Here is a 20,111-nt window from a genome sequence, read left to right on the forward strand (position 1 = left end):
GTCTGGACATTTTCTTTGTGATGGGCGACATCTGCTCTACTATAAGTTCTTTCTTGATTGGTATGAAAGTACTGTAGAGATCATGAAAGAAACAATAGTCTTGATAAAGTCAATGAAGGCTTTTTCATGAATGTATCTACATGTATTATTTCATATATCTACAGATACATGCAGACAGGGTGTTTGGGAGTCAAAGAGAAGAGATGTGCTTGTTTACAACTGATCCTCCTGATCTTGGAAGAAACATTACCGTTTTCATGCTCTCCCTCTCTGTTTCTGATTTTAGAGTTTAATCTCTGCACATGATCAATTTAAAGCTACTTTGCCAGAGGCAGATGGTGAAAGACAGGCCATACTGTCAATCCAGAATGAAGTTGAAAAAGTTATTCAGAGTTACAGCATGAGAATAAGCGCAAGCAATCCTTACAGCACTGTTACTGTGGAAGAGATTCGTACCAAGTGGGAAAAGGTAATGTATGCTAAATGCATAAAGGACGTTGTAACATAGTATTTTGGTTTATGAATACTGAGAATATTCAGAGGACTTAATAAATCTGTATTTTTTTTCTAGCTCATCAGATGCCAGAATGAGCCAATCACTGGTTAAAAACTGGTGGAACTGGCACAAATTAAAAATTTCTTCATAAATATATTTAATAATATGGAGAGCAGAAAGAGGTGGTAGCATAAAATTCAGTTATCTAATACACTAGAAGCATATTAAATGCAATTAAACACAATTTGCATCTATTAGATACAGTAAAATGAATAGATCATTTGAAAAGCTGATGTTGAGATGGAAGTAGTAGAGGGTTATGTTAGCTTTCATAATATAAAATATTTCAAAATATTTCACTGATTTCGTATTAATTATGACACAGAATTACAGTTCTTTTCTTCAATCATATGGGCATATAGTTACACTGAGAACAAGAGCCCAGCTCTGGAGACCATTTCTATTCTATACTAAGTCAACAATGGAACTTTAAGAGGTTTCATTTTGAAATTGTCACAGACTGGATCTGCATTTAAATAAACTATTTTCTCTGTGATCAGTAATGTTAATGAAGCTATCTTTCTATAAATTCTATCCTATACCTCACTCCTACTCCAGTGCCACTTAGATTTTCCTACTGCCTTGTGACTATTCATATTCTCTATGTCCCTTTACTATACCCTTTTAATTTCCATTACTACTCCACTCTAAAATTCTTTGGAACTTTCTACAGTATCTTATGCTCTCTCATGTTTGGTAGGCTCACTTCACAATATTCCCTGCTCCGTTCACTCAGTATTACCTATGACTTATTTTGGCTTCTTGGTGAGGCAAGAAAAGCACATGTGGCTTGTACAGAGCTGGTGGCTGGCTAGTGGGTGGGTAGGCCAGTGGGTGCCCTCCAGAACAGAATATGATTGCATTCTTTTTCTTAGTATAAGCAGTAGTTTGTGTGTCTTTTCTACTCAGCTCCTGCTTCTCACAAAAGTTGTAAAAATCTAGCATCTTTGGGACCATGCTCTGTCCAGTTAGATTGAAACTGGCTATTATCTTAAAAATACTAGAGAGGGATTAAAGAGAGGCTCTTAGAGCAATCACTTAAGCTTTATTTTCTTTGGAATGAAGACAAATAATATGCTGAAGGTGAAGGAATGTTTAGAATATATGACTTTACCAATTACGTAAGCTTACATGGACAAGGACACAGTCTCAGTGGGTTATAAAAAACAGCGATATTGACTAAATTCAGAATGTCCCAGGGAAATCCAGGATAAGCCAAAAAAAATTTGCAGTGTATTAGATACCTTCAGGTATCCATGAGGGACAGAGCATGTGTTGTGTTAACCTATCCTAATGGCTCTGCTTGAATGAAATATTTTTCACTGATCATTCTTAGAGCTATTACTTAGAAATTGAATATTACCTCTGTTTCCAGAGAAAATCAAAATAACTGCTCTAGTGACAGTTCAAATTGAATGATCACCTTGAACTTGAATCCAGTCAGAGGTGAGAATTTCTTCTCTCTACATGCTAGTCTCTCTGGTCAGGCTGCCCAAGACCATAGTAGCAATTTCTTATGTTAGCACAAAATTGGTAAATAGAACAGTAATATTTTTTCTGGCTTGTCCTGATATCAACCTTCAGACCAATGAGAAAAATTAATAACTGTGGGCTTGTTTGTTCGATTTGTTTTAAAAGGATTCAAATCATGCCTACTCACACTTAGTGCTTTCCCATTGTAACAGGTGAAGCAGCTGGTGCCTCAGAGGGATCAATCCTTGCAGGAGGAACTAGCCCGCCAGCATGCCAACGAGCGCCTGCGTCGCCAGTTTGCTGCTCAGGCCAATGTCATTGGGCCATGGATCCAGACCAAGATGGAGGTGAGCGTCAGATGCTCATGCAAAAGCTGATGAATAAAGTGTTTTATCATTTATTATCTTTGTTGTATGCACAGGACATCAGCCATATCCATGACAGTTTACCAGCATGAAGAATTTAGCACCTGTTAAGATGATTTTTAAAACTGTAAGGTTGTACAAGTGGTATCCTGATGGTTAGCAGGACATGTAGCTTTGAAAAATTTATCACTTATCAACTATTTTGCTTCTGCTCTTAAAAGAAAGATACTGGGATCACTGGAACTTCAGTACTGATTTCAGAAATAAATGTATCACATTTCAGAAGAAAAAGTAAAGTTTATCATCTCTGTATGAAGGTTTTATTACTATTGCTTCTTAGTCTGATAATATTACATACTTATGTGAATGTGAGTCAAATCAGAAAATCTGAAACTTATATTTTGTGGGGTGTGGGGGGGTGTCTCTCTTTCAACAGGAAATTGCCCGCAGCTCTATTGAAATGACAGGGCCTTTGGAGGACCAGATGAATCAGCTGAAGCAATATGAGCAAAATATCATTAACTATAAACACAACATTGACAAACTGGAAGGAGATCATCAGCTTATACAAGAAGCCTTGGTGTTTGACAATAAGCACACCAACTATACTATGGAGGTAGGCATTTACTCCATTTTGTACTTGTTAGTTTGTTTCTGCCTCTTCTATCTTATAACGACCTTCCCTGATTTGAAGAGACTACAATGGAAGATGAAATTTGGCAGACTTTCTGATGATCTTATAAGACTTATTTTAAAAAACACTGTTTTTTTGTCACTTGCTCATACACTGCTGAGAATGACCTAGTGCTGAGTGACAGCTGTTTCCATGACTGAGGCATAAGATATTTTCAAGAGCCCTTCCTAGGTCTAAGAAAGGTGGAACATAGAGACTTATTGGCTTGATTTCTCTTCTAAGTTAATGTAAGCAAAAAGTTAAAAATGAAAATTTAGCTCATCATGACTTGTCTTGTTTTTCTTCAGATAAACACCAGAAGTTTTGTTGTTGTTGTTGTTTTTGTTATGTTTTGTTTTTCTATGATAAAACAATGTTTCTTCTGTATGACAAACTCATAAAGGGTTTGAGAATTTACAGATTATCAGTGAAGGTCCCAATGCTGATAATGTGTAGGATGACAACTGTTGAACGCACGAGAGACTCCTCAGTTTTAAAGAAAACTTTTCATATTTGTAAAGTGACCTGTGAGTTTACTAATTTACAGAATGTAGTAATATAGCTGAAACCGGTAATACTGGAAACAGTGTTGTCTGAATACCTACCTCTGACTAACTCAGGTTATGGAAAGTAACAGTGTAAGTCCAAGTCTTGTGGTCCAGAATAAACTCACTTTTAGTAAAGAAGTACCCATTTAGAAACCAGTTACATATTTTCCTGAAGGCCATTTTTATTTTTAATGGTCCTTGGTCGTAATGTACAGTTAGTGGTATGGAAAAGGTATCACAGAAATATTTAGAGCTGTTTGTTTTGTTTTGTTTTGCTTACTGTACTTTTCATAGCTTTAGAAAAATATATTTTATTCTTTAATAAACCAGTATTTTCTCTATTGTAGCACATCCGTGTTGGATGGGAGCTCCTACTTACCACCATTGCTCGAACTATCAATGAGGTTGAGACTCAGATCCTCACAAGAGATGCCAAGGGTATCACCCAAGAACAAATGAATGACTTCAGAGCATCATTCAATCATTTTGACAGGGTACAGTACTCCTGCTTTTTCTCATTTAGCAATAGTCATTGTTCTCAAAAGCAAGTTTCTTTCCATTCCATATGTAAGCCTCTTAAAAATCTGCAAACGCAGTAAAAGTTTTTTTTTTTTTTTAAACAGCAGTGAAGATCAGTTAACAAATAATTTACGGTCTTATGAAATTATAGCATTGTACAGACACTTTAAAGATTGATTTATACTCTTTAAATGTAATGCAAAATTATAGTTCTGGTAGTATTGTTGAATATCTGTTCAAATAACAGGCAAGACTGGATGCACTGTTGTGGAAAATAATGTGCCCTTTTATTTTAAGGCAGTGCAGCACGTTCTATGCACTTGCCAATGGCTTCCACCTCATTAAATTTAGCTGTAATCTTGATTACAGTATTTTTTTTCTTTGAATTGCAATTTGTCACCGTAGAAGTATATTTGTGGGGAATACAGTTAGGGCACTGATAGCAGTCAAAGAAAACCCTTTATTTTCCTGGCTATAAGTGGGAAGTAAGAGGCTGTGCATTTCATTTATTTAATCAGGGATGAATAAGAAAGTAGGAATTAAAACACTTCTGTGAAGAAATTTAGCTTCTTCCATGATTTATGTAGTACTCATGGATAGAGGATTAAAAAGAACTACTTATAGAAACAGTAGCAATATACATGCAGACAGGGTTCTCACATTCCTGGTTGGAGAACCATCTGTACATGAATTAGCTCTGCTGGCTCTGTACTCACAGGAACCCACCTTCAAAACTGAATTCACATTTCAAATTCTGAAAAAAAAAGATTACTGCAGAGCAGGACTAGGCTGTTGTCTTCATGTCAGTATAGATCCCTGTAGTTATCAGACTCTGCTTATACCCTAACTTATATTCTGTTATCATATGTGTCAGATCTTTCAAATTATTTCAGGCTCTAGCAAAGTGCTACTTTATTTTCATTAACCTCTTGTTTGTCCAGCTCTATCCAGAATGATTACCCATACCTGGAATTATACTTGATGTGTATTGGATGCTGACAGTTATAGTTTGCTAAGTATTCTTTAGAATATACTTAACTGTTTAGGATGAAAAGCAGAATTCTCAAGCCTCTGCTTTTTGAAGGAACACACAAGTATAGAAAAGGCTGCACAGGAATCAGGAAGAGATTTTATGGAAAATATTACTTTCCATATAATGTTATTCTACTGCAGCATAATTTCTTTTTGTATTTACTGAGGAAGCAGAAGATACCACTACAGAAGCAGAGAGAACGTTCTTGGGTTGGAAGGAAGTAGCATACTAAATGGCTTTCCCAGTGCACAAGAGCAGATGACTGAGCAATTAGAGCTATTAAAAGCGAATTTATCCAGGCTTGGATAAATTACATGGCGGTATTTCAGAGTATTTAAGATATGACAGCTTCCTAAAGATAAGGAAGTGAGGTGACTGAATCCTAGTATATGTTACACTGGATAGCCATTTGTAGCATCCTTGTATCTTTGTAGTTCATAGGTAAGTTGTCTGCCATGCTGGCAGCAAGGCTGGTTCAGTCAATGAGGAGCCACTCTTAGCATCTCTTGGTGCCTCAGAAGGTCTTGAAGGAAGAAGCTAATTCCTACAGCAACCAGCCCTAGTGTTAGGGATCTTCAGGCTTTGCAGAAATAGAAGGACTTTGAGATACCAAAGGGTTCAATAGAGCAAGGACATAGGAAGGTCCTATGTGTCACGTAGCCACAGGCAAGCTGGAGATGGCCCTTGACAATAACGTACAACACAGAAGGGCTTCTCAGCTCCTAGATCATTGCCTACCCCCATCTCTCCACTTCTCCAGGTTATAATGAGACATAGCTTCATGCAGTGCTCCTTCTGCCCTTGCTTCTGTTGCAGGAAGCCTGAGCAGCTGAGTCAGAAGTGCAAGGAGATGGATTCTCCAGTAGCTTCTAGGGCCTCAACATCCTGGGCCTGGACTGCAAGTTTAGCTGCACACCCTACCTGTCTCCATATCAGATATAATTCAAAGGCCTTAAAAATAGGCCTGGAAGGATCACATTAAGAGAAAAACAATTTTGTGAATACCCCCTTTAGCACACTCCTTCCATCAGAGATGGGAAATCAGTCTAGGAGGACTTCAGTATAGTCACAGTACAGCAATTACATTCTTAGAAGCATAATGCAAGTTTAAGAAAGGAGAAAGGTAAGATCTAAAACCACTCAGCCCTCAAGCCAGGCTTTCTGCAGGGGACAGATAGCAGAAACACTGATAAAAGAGAAGCTTATACTGATTAAATTGCCCTGTAATTTAAAGGGCAGATGCGACTTGATCTACACAGACTAGAAGGAGACATTGAACAAAAATGTTTGAGAGAGGCAGGCTTGTTTTTCATTTTTATATCTTCCCTGTCCTTGCACACTTGAATACTTAGCATCAGTGAACAAAGACAGCCCAGGGTACTTCAGGGATACTTCTGGCTACACTAAATAATGAAGACTCTAAATTTGGAATTTAGATAGAGAGGGCAGTAATGTATTATTTTATGGTCTTGATTATCTTAAATAGAAATGAAGAGGAAACTGGATCATCTGAACATAGGCACTAACACGAAAGTACTGACTTCTTCATGTAAGAAGGAAAAATCATTTAGCAATATATGTAATAATTCTGTTGCTCATAGGAGCATTTCTGAATGCCTGACATAGTTTAAAAAATACACTGGAAGAATTAGTCTGCAATTCACAGTGATGAATAGCCAAAAAAGATATGAAAAATTAATGCTGCCCTTGACCAGTAGGCTTTAAATGCATAAGCACAACGGAATCATTTATGCCTGCTATAGCTCTGACTTCTGTGGTATTTCTTCAGTTTAAGAAACATCTTAATGTTTAACTCTTAGGCTGTGCTGAGGATGTCAGCAGAGTACTAATGTACAGAGTAGCTCCCTTCTCCATTTTAAAGAATGTATCTTGGTACACATAAATCTAACAACTTTCTTCCACTCCAGGAAGAATATATATATGTGTGTGTGTATACATACACACATATATATATGTTTATATATATATATAAACACACATACATAAATAATATAGTTTATAATCAATTATGAGGCTTAATTCTGCCATTGTTAGCTCTTTGAAAGAGAGCTAAGTTATTATTTTAAATGGCTTCTCCACCGTGAATATTTGAAAGAAAACAATTCCGTACTTTCCAAGCTTTTGTTTGAGGCTACATGCCTCAGACTCCCAAATTGCACCGAGTAAGTGGGCACAGTGCATATAAGAATTACAAGGGCAGGAAGAGTTTGCATTTCTTTCAGTGCATCCACCAGCACATCTGTGCTAACACAAAAAGCATTACAAGTCATCGTTGTTAAAGGGAGGTGGTAAATACACTGTCTCCCTTGGGGCAAGGGGCAGCCTACCAGGGACTTCTCTTCCCATCAGACATGTATGCATGCTGGTACCCAAGACATTATTCCTGACGATGTTGCTCCTTACCCAGTATTCCTTGCTGGAGGCTATGCCTAAAGGCACAGTCTAGTTGTAGATATAAATGTGAATCTTTACCAAAGCTGGTATATTTCCTTCCTCACTGTGATTGCATAGAGGAAAAAAGAGAAAGTGGGACACCATGTCTGAATCATAGCAGTTTAGAAGTGTTTAAAATGGTGAATAGCTGAATTATGGTATGCAGACAAACTGGGACATTGACATAGACATGTTGCCAGTCACTGGCTTTCAAATCTTTTCATGCAGATTCCTTTTTCAGATTCAGTATATTTAGTACATTCTAAGTAAGATCATGAAGTATGGGATAAAAGATCTGCAGCTGCTTTGCAAGCAATATCCTACTGGCTGTTAATGTATGCTATTGTTGATTTTTGTGCAAACTACAGATTTTAAGAAGGAGCTTTGCATGCAGAACGAGAGCATCCTGCCATGGTATATTTCACTAACAGAAAAACAACAGCACCCTATTAAATGAACCCTATGATCAGCCTTATGCAGGTCAATTAGCACTCAGGAAACCAAGGCATATATTTGAGAATGTATTTCTTTGACTCAGAAGCACACTTTTTTATATAAGGCCACATAAAAGTCATATAGGGGAAGGAAAATTTTTCTGGAGACTAATAATGAAACAAGGAGAGGTTTCAGTGTTTTACTTCATATCTGTAGGAAAAGATAAATGAGCCAATTATTTATATGCTTAAAAAAACTAATTTCAGTGCTGGTGTGTAAACAATGCAAAGAACCATTTTCCATTGAGCAAGCCATTACATGGATTTGATTTATGACTTAATTGCAAAATATCATTGTATCCGATGCAACTCCAATATTTGGCGAAGATGTTTTGTTATGCTGTAGATGATACAGATTAAAAAAAATTAGCTACAAGAAAGTGAGAGCCTGCTATAGCACATGGCACAACTACTTGAACCTTCTATTGGGAAATCCCAAAGGCAGATGCTGTATGTGAGCTTCAGTGCAACCATTGCACTCCTAGAGAAAAGGGTTGCTTTGGTAGATATGCTAGTCTCCCTTTCACTCCTGGCTGCCCTCTGCTACTTGTTGCATGACTACAGCTGCCATGTATGGCTGGTTAGGATGCTTACACATACAGAGAACACCCCCAGTGTACTTAAATATTTAATATTCCTCTACCAAATCCTGTAGGGGGAGGAGGAAGAGGAACAGGATTTGGCTCTTAGTCCCCATTTTTATATTATTTTGTTTGTAGTTACACAGTAATTTCTTTGGCTTTAGAAAGAAGATAAAATGAGCTGACTTCATTCATGGTGTGACTTGCTCCCATTGCCTGTCCTCAGGATGGTTTTGCAGAGTTTCAAGTCAGCGTAGATTAACATTTTCAGTGAATGATAAAACAAACCATTTTGAATGCTTTGTAGCAGGAATTATTCCATAAAATAGAGATGTTAAAAAAAAAATCACTGTGGTTGTGGCTTTCAACTAAATGCTGCTCCAAATGTGTAGCTTTGCTTTATCTTTCATCATTGACTTCCCACTGTTATTTTTCATCTTCCCTTCATGGAGCTGGTGGATATTAATGTAGAGGGAGTCAGTATAATCACAGCATGATATGTCAAAAATGCATGGTGTCATGAAGTTAACCATCACTTAATCCTATTCATTGGTTAAATAAACTCAGTACATTTGTTAAAACTCTTAAAATTTCAGTTATGCATAACTACATAGAAATTTTCAAAAGTAAGTTATTCATCCACCAGGCAAACCAAATCCCTGTAAAAAGCAGACAGAAAACCTTGGATCTTCTGCAAACTGTCAATCTGTCAAATCAATAAAGGCAAAAATTTTTTAGTTTAGGAACATCTCTGTAGTAATATAAATGTTAACTCAATCTGAAGTATATGGCAGATAGGGCACATTTTGTATGAGCAAGAAGGAAGAGAAGAACCAGTCTGTTTTTAAGAATTAGTGTAGATTTCTTGACCTGCAAAATGGAAAAATTAATTGGTTCAAAACAATGATCCAGATAGATGTGATGAAATTAGGAGCCATTTAACCTAGAATTTAATGGGGCTCCTTTAAAGTCAGTTTTCAAACCAAAACCTTACTGTATAGATCGTTAAAGAACAGAAAACAAGATATATAATTTCTAAATTTCTTTTGGATCTAGGGAAAAGTCAATTGTTTTGTAGTTCTCTCTTTCATTTGAAATGTGCATGTTCAGTTAAGAAATATCAGATCAAGAGAGAAGTAACAGTGATTGTGCGGGGAAAAAGGTTTTGCACAGATTCAGTGATCTGTTTACTGAATCTCGGATACACTGTTGTACAGCAATAGAAAATGAAGATAGCAAATGATAGTACAATAGAATAAAAACCATTGTATCAGCATAAATGTTAAAAAAAAAAAAGCCTGTAGAGGAATGAGTGTGAATACTGTGGTTGAAATAAGGACCTCTTGTACCAAGTGAAAAACTAAAACACGAAACTAAAAATGTTGTACACGTTTTAGGTAATTCATTGCAATAAATTGACATTATGTTTCCATGAATTTATATAAACATATGGTTATTCATAAAAGAATAGAATGTTCTTTACTAACCAACTAACCTGATCTGTGATTTTTTCCTTTTTCCTTTCACCTTCCAAATGCATGACCTTGATGGGATGCTAGGATGAATCTGGCAATCTACACTCTGATGAATTTAAAGCCTGCCTCATCAGTCTAGGACAGGTTGGAAATGACCTGCAGGTAGAGGAAACTGATATTGTTTTGTTTTCAGATAGGCCAATATAATAGTTGCCAATCGTGGATTTAAACACCAGTGTATTCAGCACAATGCTGTAAAAAGATTCTGCCTCTGGGAAAGCAGCTGGATTAGATGGACTCTCAGCATACATTGGAGCCACATTTCTTGGGCTGTGCATTTTTTCAAAGATTTTTCAGGTTGCTTCTTTCACTTGATGAGACAACTGTGGGGAACTCCTATGCTTCTTGCACCCAGACTTCTCATTTTCTTTTCCTCAGACTCAACACAAGCTCTCTACTGCTCTCTCCTTATTTAGAATGATACAGTCTTCTCAAAACCACTGTATTATACCACAAAACAGAGGAAACATTTCTTTACCTTATTACTGTCATACCATTTATTCACCTCTGACCCAGGAATAACACGTTATTGCCTGTAAAATAAGCAACCTGCTTTTATACAAGGTCTTTCAGTGACCTTCTTCTAAGTTTTGCAGGTCCCATCCTTTAAGTCAGTGTGCTCATCTCTTTGTTGTAGTCTAGAGCTTGATAGTCTGTAGTCAGAAGAAGGAAAATCCATGTATTTATTTCCAATATATCAGCAGGCAGCTCTTACCATGTACCTTGGAGGTGGAGTGTTTTAAATAGTCAGTGATACACTATTTTCTGTCTGTTTTTAATACACTTCTAGTCACTACTCTGTCCCTTGCAGAGAATTGAAAAGACTTGGAATATCAGGGAGGCAGCTTGTGCATCTCCTCATTTTGACTAGTTTAGTAACAAACTTTTCTCCTTGCTCTTTTCTTTGTCTTCTCTGGTTGTCTCCTCTGTATTTTTGTCTTCTCCCTTATCTCTCCCCTGACCTTTCACCTTGTGGTGAAAATGTCTGTTTCCTGTGTGTAATATGTTAGCTACTTCTTCCTCCTCTAAAACTGATGATGGTTCTGGTGATCTGCTTGGGCAATATCAATGAATACTGTTCATATACTGGATCCAATTTCCCTATGGTCTAAACTCATCACCTGAAAATGACCTTGGATGCTTCACACCTTTCCTTCCATATGTTCCTTACATTGTTTTGATCAATAGAGGAAGAATGGACTGATGGACCACGATGATTTCAGAGCTTGCCTGATTTCAATGGGTTATGATTTGGTATGAATTTTATGAAACAATGGCAATTGATTTTGCTTACAGCTTGTGACATTAACCCAGCAACATTAAACCTTATTTAGATTGACAGAATACTAATAATATAATTTACACTAGAGATATTAGTTCCTTGTTTGTTTGCTTTTTCTGTGTTTTCAAATGGTTAAAAAGGAAGTTAAAAGTAAAACTAGACACTTGAGAACCATATTCTATGGTCAGCTGTATTGCTCTTTGAATTATAAGAAAATTTTCAAAGTTGAATTTAACAGTCATTAAATCTTTATTTTTTCTTTCTTTTCTGTATAAAATTAAAATTTTTATCTGCATGAGGAAGGACAAGTTTGATGTTTTTTACTTCTTATTATTCTCATGAACTAGGTTTGGGCATTGCACTCTTTTCCCTCATTTTTAAAAAAATTCCCCCCACCCATCCATGCCAGTTCATTCTTTTTAGTGGAAAAAAAAGATGAGCTGAAGTTGAACTGTCCTGTATGTTGCGTGAAATTTTTAGAATTGTTTCCCTCAGTTCTTTGTTCAATGAGTCTGCATATACCTTCTTGGGGTATTTTTCCAAGTTCCTGTGCAGTACCTAAATAATAATGGGATTATTATTGGTTTTAGGAGGTGGTGAAAAATGAAGGGTTAAAACAAGGTTAACAGGCATTGAGAGAGAATGGGACAGGGGGGAAGTTACAGAAAGTTAATTCAAAGGTATGTGCTATATATTTGGGACAAAGAATATCTTTTCCAAAAGAACCATGGTTTTTGTAAAACCACTGTTTTACAAAAGAGAGGTAGTTATTTAAGATCCCAGATTTCATCGACTGTGACACTTCTGTTCCTAAGTCGGTAATATGCTTTAAAGACTATGACCACTGGTACCTAGTGGTTCATGACATGAAGACATGGGTTTCATGGGCTTTCAGAGACTGATATTACGGTGACCTTTTTTTTTTTATTATTATTTTTTAATTCTCTGAAAGGGTGAAGCTGAGTTTGCCCGGATCATGACTCTGGTTGACCCCAATGGACAAGGAACTGTTACTTTCCAGTCCTTCATTGACTTCATGACCAGAGAAACAGCAGATACAGACACGGCTGAGCAAGTGATAGCTTCCTTCAGAATCCTGGCTTCAGATAAGGTCAGTCATCATGCTGCTGGCTGTAAGGATTAAATGGCTCTCCTGTTTAGCTCTTATTTACTGAAAGTCTTGTACAAGCTTTTTAGTAATTATGAAGCTTTGTTTTCAGTTCATAAGAGTTCAGAGAAGGCACTTGCCTTTTTTTTTGTATGGAACCAACACTCTTAGCTGAAATGTGTGCAGAATTCAAGGCTTGTATCGTCACACAGAGATAACAAAATTAGACATCTTAGACAAACAGTTTGTCCATATAATGGATATATTGTACATCAATCAAGCTGTTTCCACACAGCAGCCTTCATTAAAGGGGAACTCATTCTGCCTTTCATGATGTTGTCTGGATGTTTCAATGCAGAATTTGGCCCTCTGGAACACAGCCTGGGTCAATTGCACAAGATTACACCCAGTTGTGAGCCAGGTTGTGACCTGACATCTCATGCAACAGGGTGATGCAATGTGGCATTGCCCCATCCTAGGAGGAACAAGAGGAAGCCTCCTCTGTTCCTCCACGGGTACATGGAGGAAGCTCCTGAGTTTGGCATGCTCTCCTCCCCACAGCCAGATCCACTGGTGATTGAGCTGTGTTAAGAAGATTAAAGGGAGGATGATGGCAACACAGTAGCCTCTGGAGGAGGCAGGGCCTCATCTGCCAGGAAACCAATCCTGTGCTATTGAGAAAGAAGAGATCACAGCAGTACGGGTCTATTTGCCCAAGCTCGCTCTATTGATTTTCTCATTCTGGCTGTTTGTATTGATTTTGTGATCTCAGTTATTAAGGACCACATTCTGAACTCAGTACATGTTTACGGTAGTCATCACAGTTACTGTGGACCTCATTTTGAATTCCAGACATGTTCTCAGTAGGAATTCATGTGGAAGATGAAAACCAAGGTCTCAGGAAAATACAATTTTCTTTATGTTGTTATTTCAAACAATGCCAAGTCTATTAGTGGTTTCAGTGTATCCTTCATATCATAAATGCAAACCATTAATAGCAATAGTGCATCTTTCATTATAAATATATTAGAATGTTGAAACTACCATGAGCTAACTGACAGTGTGTCTGCCCTGTCACTGCAGAAGGGACAGTGAGGCACTCTAGGGATACTGAACTAGCTACCCATGGATGGGCTCCTGTAGTAGTAGCAGTCTACCCATTGCTGCACAGTGATCAGTGGCTAACACACACAGGTACATTTCCTGACACTGGATTTTAATCTGATCAGTTTGTTGGTGTAGGATTGTCTCCTTCATCATTAAGCGTGGAGTTTATCAAGCGGAACATTTGGTTTCAGGAAAATGAGCAGGACATCCAAGCGTATTAGCCGCAGTTACAGAAAATGAATGTATTTTATGTCTTTGAAGAATACGTACTGAATTTGTCAATTGTTTTCCCCCTCACAGCCTTATATCCTCGCAGATGAGTTACGTCGAGAGCTGCCTCCTGAGCAGGCTCAGTACTGCATCAAGAGAATGCCTCCATACACTGGCCCAGGTTCTGTTCCTGGGGCTCTGGATTACACCTCATTTTCATCAGCACTGTATGGAGAGAGTGACCTCTGATTCTGTAACTGGCTGTATTCATAGTAAACACAAAAAATACCCACCTGATTGCCCAGATTGCTTCTCAAAAGGTTTGACAAGCTGATTTAAAAATGAGTTTTACAAATGCAGTAGGTATCTTCAGTGTAAAGTGCTATTACTAAAGCAACTAGTGTATATTAATGTGTGCAGCACGCTAGATTACTGCATTGTTGGTTTTAGGTTGTCTGTCCTATACAATGCTAGAAAAATTTAAAAAAAAAAAAAAAAAGGAAAAAAAAAGGCAAGATACTGACTTTGGAAATGTCCCTTAAGAAGATAGAATGTAAGGCCTAAGAACATTGAAACTTTCAATTGTTTAGACTCACAAAATACTTCTCTATTTTCAGAATGTTTCAATGCCATATGTGCTTCTTTTACGATGTTCATAAAACTATGTTAAAGTCATGCTTTTTTCTTTCATAGAGCAATGTTATTTTCCTCTTATGATTTCTGATTTTATATGCTTCTACTGGTGAAATTTAATAACATATTAAAATGAAGTTTTTCAGGGAAGAAATATATCAAAGAAGTAAACTACTTAATTACTAAAACAATCCAGAATCCTATGTTTTTGTCTCTTAAAGATGGTTTTCCAATATCACAAAGAATTGTAATATAGGGGAAAAAAAGCTGAAAAGCTAATTAAATTGCAGGTTTAGAGTTATGTTAGCAGTACTTTTAAGCCTTTAACTTTTACAGATGAGGGAGTACAACTTTTATAATCAGAAATAACAAGGAAGCTAATTTCATGTGAGCTGTTTTGTTTTGAAACCCTCTTTCTTGTCTGTGTTGGACAATGTTTGTTTCTCAGTATAAGAAAGCCAGTCCCTTGTTGCATTAGTGGGCAACATTCATCTCCATCCTGCATAATGCAAAATCCCATCTGAGCAAATGTAGCATGGTTGTCTTGCAGCTTTAACTGTCCAGTGCTCAAATTACAATTTGTCTTGACTTCTGCTGGTTCACAGGCAGTTTGGTCTGTATTCTGCTCTTGTGAACTGTTTGTTCTACTGTTTTTTTTCCATCTTGAGAAATAAAATAAAAAAGCAGTAACTTTTTTACTTGAACCTACTGTCACTGAGGAAATGCAATGTAATCAAACAAAACCATTTACAAATGGTGAAGTGAGCTCTGCAGCCCAGTGCTATTAAAGCAATGATGTGCCTATTAAATAAAGTCTGCTTTTCAAAACCTTATGAGACTTCTGTCATTGACAATCATCTAGTGTTTCCCTCTAAGAATTTGAAATATATCTGAACATTAAAGGAGGTTTGTCTACGGAAAGTTCAAAAAATGTCATGCATTTCTGTACACTATATTTGCATGAACAACAGGTGCTATGTGCTGGAGGGACAGGTATGGCCTCATGAAGCGACATGGAGCTCAGAGTGAGTGGGACAGTGTTTCCACTCGAGTCACCTGGGCACATGTCCATAGCTTATCGGACTCTTAGTTTAGATTGTTTTCAATGAGATGTGGGCACGAATACTTTTGAAGATGTTGGCCTTAACCTTTCTGTATCTCTCTTTTTCCTTGCATGCAAAAAAGCAGGTGTTAAGTACACAATAACACTTTCATTGGCCTTTGCTTCCTGCAAGGTAAGGTGCGTGTGGTGTGAGCAATTTCAAAACAATCCCAGAGGAGATGGGTAACAATCAAATAACTCTTCCTCCTCCACCTTGTGTACAGAGCAATGTTGCTTCCAGACAAATGACTGCTGGGTAGGCTGAATCCTATTAAATAAATCTGTATCTCTCTCATTGTTACAGTTTAATGCAACCAGAAGAATAAGACATCGAACTTCCAAGCAGAGCACAAAAGCAAAATCTCAGTGCTACAGGCAAGATTATGCTAAAAATTGGCACAAAGGCGTAGACCATTTATGGTCTCTATCTGCTAAATTTTACTGGCAGGAGTCCAATTGTGATATCCTTTCTATTTCTGATAATATGAAAAAGACTTTGAAACTCATCCTTTAACTAAATGTTCTGTTGATCAAAGCAAATGAGAGATAATGTTCTTAGCACCATGAGAAGAAGACTTCTGTAAAGTACTTCTTCCGTTCCCATATCAGGTTTCTAATTTCTAGAGCAAACAAAACCAGTGGCAGACATCTGAAAGGATTAATTACCCATCCATACTTGCCTAAAATGTTATTCCATATTTATTAATTTCTTTCATGTAAAAATAATAAAAAAAAAAAAACACAATCAAGTTCTTTCTGCCAGCATTACCTATTTCTAGGGTAACGAGGTAAATAGGTAAACTGTTATTTTACCCTGAAGTAGGTAAAATTAAAGGTCTTTAAAATATTATGTAACCAAATTATAGGGCAATGGGCCTGCTAGAGACATTTCCTTTTCCTCTAAGGCTCCATTTTTAGTAACTGGCACTTTCATTTCTCTGTATAATCACTCTGTTCACATTGGAAATTGGCAGTTTCAATGATGTTTTCTGTCTACGCCATTCTGGCAGCAAACTAGTTTTATTATGACAATGTGTAGTAACTGGGCCCAAGGTAATGAACACACCGATCACTGGGGTCAGATCAAGGTTCAACAGGAGAAGGTACGGCATTATTTTGACAATCATGTGAATGAAGGTTATAGGATAAGGTAAAATTCAGAAAGAAAGTAAGGTTTTAAGTTGCTTTAATGACTGTAAAACTGAAGTCTTCTGTGACTTCAGATGGATACAACAGATCTTTGAAAATCTTCCTGCCAGGATTATTTTGATTTTCCGGTGATCATTTTCAGTCAGTCTTTCTGTTCTTCAGAAAGGTGCTGATGCAGGTTGAGAACAGTGTTGTCAGCTCTGTGCTATCTTCATATCTCCTTTCTTCATAAATAGAGTTTCCAGAACTTTATTTCTTACCTACTGGCCACAAAAGGCTTAAATGAGAGCAGCAGCTAGTGGCTTGTATTTGCATCAGAACATACTCCATTCTTGGAGAAGGCCATGCTCTTTCATTCAGGTTGTTCCTGGTGTCTGTAGAAGTTATCCAAAACACTAGCAGTCTCAATAAAGGAGGAAAATACTTTATATTAGCAGCTGAATTTGGATGGTAAGCACAGGTGGTTTTTTTTGTTTGTTTGACTTAAATGACTTGTAGTTTGGAGTAATTCTGTAAGGCAGTAATTGCTTGATAGTTGCTAGTACATGAACAGTGCCTTAGGAGCATGCCTCCAACATTGATATAGTGGTGTCAATATTTTTTGCTGTGCTTTTACAAACAGCTCTAGTAATACTCAGATGAGAGAATATTACTTAGATATCAGGTGACACTGCTTTGAAGAACATTCATCGCTTAATATTGCCAAATTCAATTCCTCATCTTCTTCAGTGAGACTGTACATCTTGGTGCAAGACGGAGTTCTAGACTTCGAAGACAGGAACCAGGCCTGAGGTCATTCTTCAAAAGACGTAAGGAACAAAGTCAATGAAGGTTCAATATACACCGAAAGCAGGGAATTATCTGTATAACAAATACTTAGAAAGAAGGATGAGCTCAGTCAGACAAGAAGGCACATGTATCATTTCCATATATTAAGCACAAAGTAAGAACGATTAAATAGAAGATCTGGCTCTCAGGTTGTGTTCTAACAGAAAATGACTTTAAAGCAGCTGTAAATTTTTCACGGTAAAAGTTTAGTACAATATGCCTTGGCTTTGAATTCCTGACTAACATTTCTAACCAGGAAAAACTATTCAGCAGTCTGAACTATTGTATTTTGTCAGAATTTATATCTGAAAAATCTTCCCATTGGCTACTTCTGGAGAGAGTGCCAGAGTAGGGAGTGCTGTTGTAGTGGAAACATTTCAGTACATTGCACAAAAAGCACCCCAAAAACTCTTTTCAGAAACAGAAAAATATCCCCTGAGGTGCTAAAAATACTCAGATATGCAAAACCTACTATAATTTTACAGTATGATCATTACTAGTGTTTTTTTAACCTTACTGGTCCCTAAGGTGTTTCTCTCTTTGTAAACATTGACTAGGTTTCAGAATAACTGAAATATCTGTTCCTTCCCTGTGTCCTCTTCCCCAGGTTTTACGTTTAACAACCTGTGCACTTACTTGCTTGTGTCAGTCTACCTTCTGCTTCACGAAGGAATTTATCTGTGGAGCTGCTTCACTGGGGTAAAGTCTGTGCCACAGACAGCTGTTGGCATATTCTGATAGGAGTCGACTTGTTTCAGACCAAATATTTTAGTATAGGAAAGCTGATTGTTCTAAACTGGATTTCATTTATTTTGCACTCTCTTTTTAAAACATGTGATTCCTTTCTAATTTTAAGCCAAGGTGTGGGCTGCCACCACAAAGGACAAGTCAATCTCCACTTTTTCCATGATCCCATTTATTTATAAATAGAACAGTTCCCTGTTCTGGTTACTGTGCTGGCTGGGAATATATTCAGTGTGCTAAGAAGGAGAGATTATCCCTTCCAACAGCAGCCTGTATTTACATTATCTTAAAGTGATTGTAGTCCTGTGGAATTAGGGACCCAACCACATGCTTTCACTAGAAGTCCTTTATTATTCCAACAAATGAATGTTTACGTGCACACAGCAAATACTGAGGCAGTACTAGGAATACCACTCACTTCCCTCATGAAGTAGGAGAACTACATTAACAGACAAGCCCAGTCATTTCCATATGTGAGCTTGACTAGGATTTCATATTCCAATCTTCAAAATAAATTGCCAGTTTGCTAGGTGTTTGGAAATTTCATTAACATCTGTAATAGTGTGTTGCACAAACATGATTATTGGTGTATTGCTATAATTACTTGGAAATGAAATATATTGGATGACTGTCCTGAGGCTATTTTAACACCCATCCATCCCTCATCTGCTTACTCTTCTCTGTTTTGTTTTAAAAACCTGGCTGTTCTATTTGGCTCCAATTCATGGAAACTTTCTTCCATTCAAGATATCTTTTAACACTTAAATTGAAAGATGCTCTCAAGTGCTGTCCTCAGGAGGAGTGGTTCTTAAATGTGCTTTCCTGAGCTTGAGCCTTCAAACTGAGTAAATGCTCCTTGTGTCAGGAGCTCAGGTATAGAAGAGCTCTAGTGGCAGACCACAACCGCAGGGTGTCCTCTTTCAGGTTTTAGCTAGTCTGTCAGCAAGATGGCAAGAAAAAAATGTTTGCATAAATTGCCAGCAAGTCTTGCCTTGACTGGAACTTAACCGTCAATACAGACAGATTAAATTAATATAATTAAAAACCAACCAACCAAACCCAGACCAATAAAACGTAGCATAACTCTATCATCTAACATCTTGTTTAGACTATTATCCCAGCTCCAACCGTTACCGATAGCAGGCACAATGGAAGTGTGTAGAAGCAAGGCAGCACGGTGCCATGTGTGCCCAGAGCATTCTCCCAGCTGCCAGTAATTCGTGGGTCAGGAACTTGTGGAACATTGCACACCAATGGCAAAGATTTATTCTGGTTTTCTGCTATAGCAGTATCTTTGAGAGCTCTTCTGTATTTTCTCTCAGGAAGGACCTGCTATTCCTCCTATAAATTCTCAGCAGGCTATTGGATATGTTTCTTTGAAAAAAAGAAAAAAAAAAAAGAAAAAAGAAGAAAAAGGTTTACTGTTTGTGCTTTTATCTTTTACAAAGTCTTTGTTTTCCCTTATTATCTCGTTACATTTACCCTGTCAGAATTTATAATCCTATTTTCTTCACGTAATCTAAGAAATCCTGTCTCCTGTGAGATAAAATTCACTACCATCACCACCAAAAAATACAAAAACTTAGTCCAGTCAAGCCTGATTATTTAACTGAAAACCAGACACCCCATGGTGGCTGGTGGATGCCTGGGTGACCATCACGACTAGGTATGGCAGACACAGCGCTGTCAGACATGAAATGCCTGAGGTCCTATTTAG

At 37.3% G+C, this 20,111-nt stretch overlaps 1 protein-coding gene across 10 annotated transcripts in view; it reads left to right on the forward strand.

Moving 5' to 3' along the window:
• Nucleotides 1-15,404, forward strand: part of ACTN2 (actinin alpha 2) — an 83,841-nt gene extending 68,437 nt beyond the window's left edge. For 8 of the 10 annotated variants that reach the window (XM_083828130.1, XM_083828125.1, XM_083828131.1 and 5 more), the window contains 7 exons: nt 287-469; nt 2,242-2,376; nt 2,831-3,010; nt 3,963-4,109; nt 10,256-10,333; nt 12,466-12,624; nt 14,029-15,404. In XM_083828130.1, the coding sequence (XP_083684256.1) occupies nt 287-469; nt 2,242-2,376; nt 2,831-3,010; nt 3,963-4,109; nt 10,256-10,333; nt 12,466-12,624; nt 14,029-14,187 (1,041 nt within the window). In that variant the 3' untranslated portion in view covers nt 14,188-15,404. Of the gene's footprint in view, nt 1-286; nt 470-2,241; nt 2,377-2,830; nt 3,011-3,962; nt 4,110-10,255; nt 10,334-11,419; nt 11,486-12,465; nt 12,625-14,028 lie in introns of all 10 variants that reach the window. The other 2 variants (XM_083828128.1, XM_083828129.1) reach the window with 2 other exon arrangements.
• The last annotated feature ends 4,707 nt before the right edge of the window (nt 15,405-20,111 follow it).

The sequence above is a fragment of the Anser anser genome, assembly GCF_964211835.1.
Source record: "Anser anser genome assembly, chromosome: 3".
Classification (NCBI taxonomy): domain Eukaryota; kingdom Metazoa; phylum Chordata; class Aves; order Anseriformes; family Anatidae; genus Anser; species Anser anser.